The sequence below is a fragment of the Ailuropoda melanoleuca genome, chromosome 17, assembly GCF_002007445.2.
Source record: "Ailuropoda melanoleuca isolate Jingjing chromosome 17, ASM200744v2, whole genome shotgun sequence".
Taxonomy (NCBI): domain Eukaryota; kingdom Metazoa; phylum Chordata; class Mammalia; order Carnivora; family Ursidae; genus Ailuropoda; species Ailuropoda melanoleuca.
This window is the reverse complement of record NC_048234.1, coordinates 40366210-40377892: the sequence shown is the minus strand read 5'-3', so window position 1 is coordinate 40377892 and position 11683 is coordinate 40366210. Positions and strand designations below refer to the sequence as shown.

The window sequence follows — 11683 nt, the reverse complement described above, 5'->3', positions numbered from 1 at the left end:
GGGGTGGGGGTGGGGGTGGAGGGGCTGTGCTTAGGCATCCAGCAACGTCTGGGAGCAGGAGGAGTGACAGGAGCATTTCCTGGGTGTCTCTGCCCTGCCTACCATGGCCCCTTTCCCTCCGCTTCTTTCTGCTCCTTCCCTAGTGGTTTTCTCTGCCTATCCCATCACACAGCCTCTCTTTCTCTCTTTCCCTGCCTCCTCCCCTCACTCTTTCTGTCCATACCCAACTGTCAGAATCAGCTCAGAAGTCATCATTTTTGGGAGCATTCTTAAACCCTACAGTTGGAACTAATCATTATTTCCTCTGTTCCCACAGTGATTGTCTTACCCCCTCATTGTAGCACTCACTGCATTCTGTCTTATATTATGGCCGCTTCCATCTCAATCTCCCTTCCTTGGGCTGGGGCGGCTTCTTATCCCAATTTCTTAGTAGAATGGCTTGAATATAGATCACATTTAGTGTGTTTGTTGAATGAATAAGGGATCCTTGTTTACAAACAGTTTTTATTTATATTATGTATAAAAAGCTAGACACAGTAGAGACCAAAGTGATGGAAATTCTAAAAGACTTTAACGATCAGATGAAGAAATTGTTTGGAGAAGCATGAAATATGTGCTCTGTCTCAGTTCAAGAAGATTGACCACAGTTTGGCTCTCCTAGCCTGAGCAGAAACCACAGTCCTTCTTCCACAACCCAACCCTGTGCCAAACCACAGCCTCGTTGCTCCAACTTTCCTAACCCGCCTGTGAATGTGCTGCCTGTTACAAGATGGAGCGGATACAGTGACGTGAGGACAGAAAAGAACACCTGAAAACAAGGGCAGTGGATTTTCCTCTGATATATTTAAAACTTCTCTCCTTATGAAACTTCACCTTCATGGTATAAGCAGTTTTAAAATGGCTTTTCAAACATGAGCAGAGTTCTTAAAACTCCTGCATGAATCAAAATTGGGCTTCAGATATTTTGTACACCGCTGTGTTTGTTCCTACACCTTCCACCCTCGAAGGATTTTAGATCACAAGTCAGGGGGATGTATGTGCATGTTTTCTTTATGCCCTTCTAGTCAGAACCTGTGTGTTTACATTCACATCCTTTTTGTGGATTCTGATTCCTGTATTCAGAAACCCAGTTCTTCATCAGCTCATTAGTAAAATGAGAGGATTGAAATAAAGGATTTCCAAGATTGCTGTGTCAGCATTTACAAAATAATCAATTATCATATGACGCTAGGAATGAATTTTTTGTCCAAGGGCCAGATGCTCACAGAATCTTTAATGGTTTTCTGTTTAGACTGTTAGCCACTAGATGGCAGTAAAAAAAAATTCTTAGCACTTAGAAGTGCTTATCAATTTTTAAGTTTAAGTTTACTTTAGAAGAGAGATTTAAAGGGTCTAAGTTTGAGGTGTCCGTTCTGAAGTTATGTAACCATAGGCAGGCCTCAGTATGCTGTTTCTTAGGATCTGTGCTTATTTTACCAGGGATAAATGTCTCTTGGCCCTCCATAGCAATTCTTACTAGGGAATTATGGGGAAAAAACAGACATAAGTTAAAGCATGTACTTCTGTTTTACAAAACATGTTCTGTGATAAAAAGTAAGCCATAAAGGGTCTTATGCTGAGGACCAATCAGATTTGCATTGTTATAATAAAAAACTATTCCAGCTGCCTCGTGTAGAGTGAATATAGGGAGGTTTCTTATAAGTTTTGGCCGTAGAGTAAGTAACCAGCTTTGGTAATTGTGGAAACTTTGGAAATAGAGGTAGTTGAAAGAAGGAATTTTAAATCACTGCTAGAAAAAAAATAACTGTGCTATTTGGTATATTTCTTCTCAGCGTTGTTTTTCCATTCAAAATTAAAATCACGTTAAACTAAAAATTAACTTAGTTAAACATTAACTAAAATTAATGTTACATAGTCTTTTCCTATGTCATTAAATATCTTTTTCAACATAATTCACACTGTTGCATAAACTACGATGAACTCAGCCAATCCAGTGTTGTGTGGGGTACTCGAGTTGCTTCTAGTTTTTCACTGTTGTAGGTAATGCTGCTACGAACCTAGAACTTTCATTAGGATATATTCTTGGAAATTAAATTACTGAGTAAAAGGATATGAACTGTAATGCTTTGGCTACATATCATCAAGTGACTTCCCAGAAAGGCTTTACAAATTTGTGCTCCCAACAGGGACAGAGTGCCCCTCTCACCACATCCTTGCCAACACTGAGTGGTATAGGATGGGGTTTTTGTTTGTTTTTGTTTTTTAAACAGCTAGGAGGTGGGGTGAGAACTAATATTTATAGCATTTGATTTTTAAAAAATCAGCTTCTAACTATATCATTTTAGGAATTTAGGCCAGGACAGGTCTGCCAATTAAGTTGTTTTCATTTTTCCAAGACCTTAAATGTTATAGTCAGCTTTATAACGCGGCCATTGTGAATGCTATCTAGGGAACTGTTTATGGCTGTTTTAAACATTACTCAGGAATTGTTTACAATCCCTAGTCGCACCCTCTGAATCTATTGAATGTCCTAGATTTTTTTTCTTTTCTTTTGTTTTTCTTTCCCTTTCTTTTTTTCCTTCCTTCCTTCCTTCTCTTCTCTTCTCTTCTCTCTTCTCTTCTCTTCCCCTCTCTTCTCTTCTCTTCTCTTCTCTTCTCTTCTCTTCTCTTCCCTTCTTTTCTTTTTTTTCTCTTCTCTTCTCTTCTCTTCTCTTTTCTTTTCTTTTCTTTTCTTTTCTTTTTTTTTCTTTTCTTTTCTTTTCTTTCATTGGCTCAGCTACCAAAGTAACTCATGAACTTTTAGGAAACCAACCTCCATGCATTGGTCCAAGGCCCAGGATGTGAGTGCTTCTGGAAGGCACTGGATTTATAGGGGAAAGGCTTGGCATGGTTTTCTTAAGATCTACAATCTTATCTGATCCCTAACTGTTGAAATTCGTTCCCTTCTATTGTACATACACTGTATTACTTTTTATACCAACTAAGCTTGTAGTATTTTATGCTTTAATTTTTAAAGGTCAATCATGTGAATTATAATGACAGTAGCCACCTGTTTATAGGTGGTTTAATGGAAACTTGATTAATTGAATTTTATTAAAAACTTGATTTACGGAATTTTATTTTTATTTATTTATTTTTAAAGATTTTATTTATTTATTTATTTGACACAGAGAGAGACAGCCAGTGAGAGAGGGAACACAAGCAGGGGGAGTGGGAGAGGAAGAAGCTGGGAGCCCGATGCGGGGCTCGATCCCAGGACGCTGGGATCACGCCCTGAGCCGAAGGCAGATGCTTAATGACTGAGCCACCCAGGCGCCCCGATTTATGGGATTTTAAGTGAGATACCATACTTAGAGAACTTAGCATAGTATTTCACACATGGAAAGCACTCTGTAAATTTTAGTTGTCTTAATTGTTAGAATTCCCTCAAGAAGTGACATTTAACCAGGTCTGAAGAAACCCTCATGGCAGAGGGACTAGAACATCCTAAAGTCCTGAGGGGCCAAAGAGCCCGTAGTCCTGTGTGGCTCCAAACAAGCCAGTGAGGGAAAGTCAGCCCTAGGTGGGGGCTTAGCTTTGGGAAGAAGTTTAGGCTTCACTGGGAGAGTAACTGAGAGCCATAAAGGGTTGTAAGCTGAGGACCAATCATATTTGCATTGTTTTGTTAAAAAACGATTCCATCCATCTGTGGAGAGTGGTTATAGGGAAGTTCCTTACAAGGTTTGGCTATAAAGTAAGTAACCAGCCTTGGGCACATTATGTAAGCTAAGTGTGTCTTAGTTTCCTCTTCTCCAACACAGATTTAGTAATAGTACTCACAGCATAAACTGTGAGTTGTTATTTATTTAGCATGTCCTCAGAACAGTTCCTAATGTTTGTTAAATAGAATGCTGAAAGTCTAATGGCAGAAAGTTCAGCACTTCCAGTACTGCCCTCCCTCCATCTAGCTGACCTCCACCATGGAAAATCCAGAATGCCCCTGATTCCGAGTCCTTGGCTGAGCCTCATTTCCAAATCAAGCCCAGCTTCCTCCCTCTCCATGTCTGGTCTGGTGTGTGTGCCTCCACATGGATGTGGCATATCCTGGCCAGGCCTGGCTGGCCTTTTCTTCACTAGGGCACCTGCATGGCACTTCACACAGTGGGTCAGGCCCCACTCGCCACTTACACGAGGTAGGCTTCCTGCTGGGGGGAACTACACAGAAATTGCCAGTAAATACCACTCCGCAAAGGATGGCACACTGAGTGTAATTTACCTCCCCTGGCTTTGCCAGCCTGACCATGACTGCTTGCTCTCACCCAGATTGCACTTGGTGTTTGAAACCAACTGGGCTGTCCTCAGCTCCTGTTTGCTTTCTGTATTTATGAAGGACAGCTTTGAACTAAAAGAGGGGAAAAAAAGGCAAATAATATGCAAATGGCTTCCATCCAGCCTTTTCTTCTTCACTGTAGTAAGGAGCCTCTTAAGTATTTTATACCTTACAAAAAGTTTAACTCTATAATCTGTTTTTCTCCCTCCTCAGTGACTTATTTTTGTAGTCATACGATACATGTCGCTGGGTTTTTAAAAAATCATCAATATCTTTTGCTTAGTAGTTAGTAATGTTTCAAAGCTACATTAACTTGCTATGAATTTTTCCATTTTGAAAGTAGTAAATGGGAACACATGCAGGGACAGCAGTTTTCAAACTGCATGATTTAGTAGTGTTGCCTGGAGTCCTGTTTCGAGGATCACGAGGCAAGTCTGAGCTCACAGGGAGAAAGTACCATGAAAGTACCAAGAAAGGGTGCACACCAGATCTAGGGTAGAATCCTCCCTGGGAGGAAGGATGGCTGTAGAACTGGTGGGGGAAGGGAGAGATGGCACAGAAGGCTTCCTTGGTGTTTCTAATGCTTGTTAAACGTGATGATGGGTGAAATTTGTCATATTATTTTATATCTTTTTGAATATGTGAAACAGTTCATGATAAAATTGAGATGAAGCCATAGACCCTGGACGTTATTGGTGAGTTTGTTGTCCTGGTCTGGTGGGGCCTACCCTTGACTGAGGTAATATAGCCTCTTCCCTAGATTCGATGGTCCTCCAAGTATTTGTGTATGGACTCATACATTTAGATGCACATACATGAGTTTATTTTATCTCATAACGTGTACTTACAGAATTCAGTACAGGACTTAAAAAAGAATAAAATGGCTCTTTCCCTGTGAATATACTAAAAACCATGGGGTTGTACACTTTAAAGAGTAAATTTTATAGTATATGAATTCTATCTCAATAAAGCTGCTTTTGAAAAAATAAAATGTTTTCAAATCCACTTTTTCAAAAAGTAAATTTTTTTCTGATTATAATAGTAGCACACATGCACACATAGGAAACTGGAAAATCTAAAGTAGAGAAAATATATATACCCATAACAGTACCACCCCAGAGACTGTTTATATTTGGTGATAGTTTCTTCCATTATTTTTTCATTTCTATGTATGGATTATTTTTATATTGATGAGATTGTTTCTGTGTATTAAAATTTGCATCTTCCTTTCTTCATTAACATTGTGATATAACTATTTAAAATGCTCTCGTAAATTCTTTATAAACATTTTAATGGTTTACAATGAGCCACTGTATGAGGGTATTATAAATTAATCAGTTCCTGCTGTTACACATTTTTCACTGTGAGAAACAACATTGTAGTGAACATCTTTGAGTACAATCCCCATCATCATATTTGGATTTATTTCCTTAAACATGTGCCAGATACATTAAAAGTTCTGAATGCTTTTAAAAACCTTTAATATGTATTTTCAGGGGCACCTGGGTGGCACAGCGGTTAAGCGTCTGCCTTCAGCTCAGAGCGTGATCCCGGCGTTATGGGATCGAGCCTCACATCAGGCTCCTCCACTACGAGCCTGCTTCTTCCTCTCCCACTCCCCCTGCTTGTGTTCCTCTCTCGCTGGCTGTCTCTGTCTCTGTCGAATAAATAAATAAAATCTTTAAAAAGAAAATGTATTTTCAAGTTGCTCTCTATAAGGCAGGCCTCTACTAACCTATAATGCACCTTTGTTCAGGTTATAAACCCCTGGGCAGACCTAGCCCTGGTAGTCCAAACTTGGGGTGGGTAGTGCCGTGGGTTACACCCGTCCACACCCTCTGAGGGTGCCTCCGTGGGTTCACAGCCGCAGAATGTATGGATGCCCATTTATATTTTAATAGCTCACACAGAGTACCTGTTTCAGAGAACCCCATAGCATTTAATGTTTAGGTCTGTAAAAATCCTTAATTCGTTAAGTGAAAAATGGTATGTTGATGTTTAAGTTTACCCTTTGAGTTTATGAGATTGAATATTTATTGGTGTGTTTCTTGTGCATTTTCTCTCATGAATTATTTGTTCATACTCATTTTTTATGTTCTTAGTGTTTGTCATATGATATTTTGCACATTAATTATTTATGATCTGTTATTGTTATTAATATCCTTCCTAGATTGTGCTTATATTATTTTCTTTTTTTTTTTAAAGATTTTATTTATTTATTCGACAGAGATAGAGACAGCCAGCGAGAGAGGGAACACAAGCAGGGGGAGTAGGAGAGGAAGAAGCAGGCTTGTAGTGGAGGAGCCTGATGTTGGGCTCGATCCCATAATGCTGGGATCACGCCCTGAGCCGAAGGCAGACGCTTAACCGCTGTGCCACCCAGGCGCCCCTGTGCTTATATTATTTTCTGAAAGCACAAGGTTTTATTTCTATTTAGAACAACCAATGATTTGCTCTCTTGATTTTCAGTTTACAAAGCTCTTCCCCATTCAGACACCTGAAAAGTACTTACGTGCTCTTCTTATTATTTCATTTTTACATTGATCTCTTTACATTGATGTTTTAACTTTACATTAAATTCAAGTATATTTTGATGAATAACATAAGGTACGAATCTAGTTTTCTTTTCAAATTCTCGTAACACCATCTATTACATCCTCTTTCCCTAGTAATTTGTGGTGTGTTCCTTGTCATGTGTTAAATTATTATAGCTACTTTGAGAAAACATATTTTGCTGAGTTTAAAAACAATAAAGATCACATTCTTTTTTTGTTTGTTTGTTTAAGATTTTATTTATTTGTCAGAGCGCACGCACAGGCAGGGGGAGAGGCAAGCAGAGCCTGCTGAGTGAGGAGCCTGATGTGGGACTTAATCTCAGGGCCCCAGGATCATGACCTGAGCCAAAGGCAGACACTTAACCGACTGAGCCACCCAGGTGTCCCATGATGACATTCTTAATATGGTTAAAGCCCTGTTCACTCATTATATATTTTTGCTTCGCTGTTAACATTTGTTTAAATTGACCTGTTTTTATACCGTGAATCCACGTGAACTGGGTATTTGGACAAATTAAGATTACTCATTTCACAGAGATGAGTGCATTTACAGATGACCTGGACTCTAGGCACTATACATAATAGGCACTTGCACTCACTTTAAATAACTTATCTGTTTATGTTTTTAAGGGGTTGTTATCTCATATACTTTCGGGATTCAGATTTGATACAAAAGAAGTTGACCTTTTGACTCAAGGTCTTGGATATGTGCCTGCAGATTACTGTCCTGGTTTGCTTAAAAATGTGAGTGTTTTTAATTTAGTTGTATTGAAATTTTTGTTGCTTAATGTACCATTGACAAAAAGGGTAAATGGAAATATCTCACTCTTCCAGGAGAGATGTTTAACTTTTCTCTGTTTATCTCTTCTTACCTTGGGTGGACTTATAGCCATGTAAGGAAGAAATGTGAAGCGGCAGATTATGAGAAAAAAGAAGGAAACCAGCAGAGGTTATTCTAAATCAACCAACCCCTCTCGTCTCTTAACAGATCTCATTTATTCTCTCAAAAATGTTTGGGAGAAGAGATTTCCTTAACCAGTGTAAACACACCCTTTTACTGTTGGACGAATTTTGTATTTAAAATAACCTGATAGGAATTTTATGTTAAAGCAAAAAAATCAGTAACAATGTTGTAAATAGTGTTATATATTCACATCTTAGTATTAAAGCTTTGTTTTCTTCTGCCCTTGAATTTTGGCCAAGTTCAAGAAATTTTAGTTTATGATCTTCTAAATACTGTTAGGAGATTTTTAATGTTTGTTAACTGTTCTGGTCTTTTGGAAACTTTATACAGAAATAGCATTTAAAAAAAATAAACTAGAACTATATTAGGAAAGAAAAAAATAAGCTAACTTTAATGTGGTTTTATTTCTAACAGGTTTGGTTTTCTTAGGAAATTAGTGATCTATTGTTCATTTGCTTAAATTGGAATGTGGAAAAACAAACATTAAAAATAAAATCCAAGTTATTAGTAAATGTGACTTGGCACTACTTTCTTTTCATTTTGACAAAGTAAAACAAGGAGAGGACGGGGAGGGGAGAGGTGGGGAGGGAATCTCAACGGAAATATCACTCACACCAAGAAAAATAGAACTGATGTAATCCTGTTTTGCAGTATGAGTTAACCTGCAACTGATTTTGTTTTACAGATGGTTTTATCATTAGTGTCTGAACTCCGAGAGAATCATCTTAATGGATTTAACACTCAAAGGCGGTAGGTGTTAAACTAAACATCCCCTTCTCAAGTTTCAAAATGTATCAGTCTGGTTATGAGAGAAAAATTTTATAATTCTTTGGAAATGCATGTTCATAGTTAGGGTTCTATTCTGTGTGGAGAGATTATTTATACATGCAAATTGTTGAGTTTTATGAAACTTTTTAATCACTGTTCTTTCAACTTTTATAGGGCAGTAAATCATGCATGTCTCTTGTGCCCCATTGAGTAAAAATCCCTAAATATACAGTAGAGAACACAAAGGAAGGGCTCTCAGCTCAGAGTGGGTGTGTGTGTGTGTGTGTGTGTCTTATAAATTCACACACACAAACAGTATTTACAAGGCAACAGATATTTGATGTGCACATATGACTTATTTTAAGAAACATAGTATTCCAAAATCTAGACTAAACAAATCAAATAGATTCAGACAAATTAAAAGGCAATTAATCATATTACAAAATGTTCTTCACTCTGTGGGATAATTCAAAGCTGTCTTCATTGGTGAGCATTTCATTTTTTTTTTTTAAAGCTTGTATTTATTCATTTGCGAGAGAGAGAGAGAGAGAGAGAGAGAGAGCGAGCATGAGCAGGGGGAGGGGCAGAAGCAGGGGGAGAAGCAGAAGCCCTGCTAAGAGCAGGGAACCTGACCCAGGGGCTCCATCCCAGGGCTCTAGGATCATGACCTGAGCCAAAGGCAGACACTTAACCAACTGAGCCACCCAGGTGCCCTGGTGAGCTATTCATTTTTAACAAATTATTAACTAAGAGAGTCTGGGGACAAGGGACTTTTGTCCCTGTTTTTTGCTTTTTGTTTGTTTTTATAAAGCTATTGTCAGTTAAAGCTCTATCAGAAATGGCCTTTGCTCTCAGCCTATGTGATCCTTTGCATCTGAACTTCAAAGTAAACTATAAAACTCTTAAACAAAAACGCTGGAGAAAATCTTCATGACATTGATTTGGCAGTGATTTTTTTGGATATGACACTGTAAGCACAAGCAACAAAGGAAAAGTAGATAAATTGGACTTCACTAAAATTATGAATTTTTATGAATTATAAGACACTATCAAAGCAAAAAGACAGCCTACTGACTGAAAACTTTTGAAAGTCATGTATCCAATAAGGGATTAATATTGAAAGAACTGTAACTCAACAACAACAAAAAATTCAATTCAAAAAGAGAGTTGTTTATACATGTCTCCAAAGATGATATGCTACTAGCTAGTAAGCACATGAAACAGTGTTCAACACCACCAGTTATTAGAGAAATGCAAATCAAAACCACAGTGGGATACCACATCACCTGTATTAGCATGATCTATAATTTAAAAAACAAGCAAAAATGGAAAATAATAAATGTTGGCAAGTAAGTTAAGAAAGTAGAACCCTTGTGCATTGTTGGTGGGAATGTAACAAACTATAGAAATGATTGCTGAAAGGATAGTCTTGCTGGTGGGAATGTTAAATGATATAGCCACGTGGAAAAGTTAGGCAGTTCCTCAAAAAATTAAACGTAGAATTACCATAAGACCCAGCAATTCCACTCCTAGGTATATATTCAAAAGAACTGAAAACGGACTTGAACAGATATCTGAACACCATTGTACATAGCAGCATTATTCACGATAGCCAAAAGACAGCAACACTCCAGGTTCCCATTAAGAAAACATGGAGTGGATAAACAAAATATGGGATGTAAATACAACAGAATATTTTTCAGCCATAAAAAGGAATAAAATTTCTATGTATGCAGGAATATGGATGGACCTTGAAAACATCATGCTTAGTGAAATAAGCCAGATACAGAAGGGCAAATCATGTATGATTCCACTTACATGAAGTACCTAGAAGAGGAAAACTCAATAGAGACAGAAGGCAGAATAGAGGTTATCAGGGGCTAGAGGGAATGGGGTTATTGTTTAATGGGTCTATAGGTTATGTTAGGGATTAGGGATAATGAAAAGTTTTGGGTTTAGATTGTGTTGATGGGTACACAGCATGTGAATGTGTTTAATGCCACTAAATGGTTACCAAGTACAAATGATTAAAATAATAACAATTACATATATTTTACCACAATTTAAAAAAATCAAGGGAAAAAAACAAACATGATACCAACTGTACACTCCCTCAAATGACTAAAATTGTAAACACTCACATCAACATGTGTTGGAGAAGATATGGAACCACTGGATCTCTCATCCGCTGTGAGGTGTGAAGTGAAACCACCGCTTTGGTAAACAATGTGGTAGTTTATTATAAAGTTAAACATACACTTATCATATGATCCACCAATTCCATTCTTGAGTGTTTACTCACAACAAATGAAAACATGGGTAGTCATAAATATTTCTATACAAATATTCATAGCTGCTCTATTTTGTAATAGTTCAAAACCAGAAATGATCCAAAGGACCACCTTAACTGGATGGATAAACAAATAAGTATTGTCTGTTACCACCATTTAAAAAATGAAAAGACAAGTCATAAACTGTGAGAAAATATTTTCAGATTATGTATCTGATAAAGGGATCCTACCCAGAATATATAAAGAACTCCATAATAAGACAAATAACCCAAATATAAAGAACTCAGTAATAAGACCACCCCGTTGAAAAAAGGCAAAAGATTGGAAAACGTCATCAAGAAATATATACAAATGGCTAATAAGCACATAAATGCTTGTATACAGATGTTCATAGCAGCATTATTCATAATAAACAGAAAGTGGAAACAACCCAAATATCCATCAGCTCACAAATGGATAAACCAAATATGTTGTGTCTATACAGTAGAATACTATACTTCACTAAGAAAGGAACAATTTACTAATTCATGTTGCAACATGTGTGAACCTCAAAAACATTATGCTTAGTGAAAGAAGACAGTCACATAAAACCATATATTATATGACTCCATTTTTATAATGTCTGTAATAGGTAAATCTATAGAGACAGAGTAGATTAGTTGTTGCCTAGGGCTAAAGGTAGGAACAGGGATTTGCTGCCAATGAGCACAAAAGATCTTGAGGTGATGGAAATGTCATAAAAGTGGATCATTAGTGGTAATGGTTGTCCAATTTAGTAATTTATTAGAAATCTTTG

At 37.4% G+C, this 11683-nt stretch overlaps 1 protein-coding gene across 8 annotated transcripts in view; it reads left to right on the top strand.

The window, feature by feature from the left end:
• The window catches only part of FANCC (FA complementation group C), a 282752-nt gene that overhangs the window by 178861 nt on the left and 92208 nt on the right, over positions 1-11683 (top strand). For all 8 annotated transcript variants that reach the window (XM_034646675.1, XM_034646674.1, XM_034646671.1 and 5 more), the window contains 2 exons: positions 7495-7608; positions 8514-8578. In XM_034646675.1, coding sequence (XP_034502566.1) covers positions 7495-7608; positions 8514-8578 — 179 coding nt within the window. The remainder of the gene's footprint in view (positions 1-7494; positions 7609-8513; positions 8579-11683) is intronic.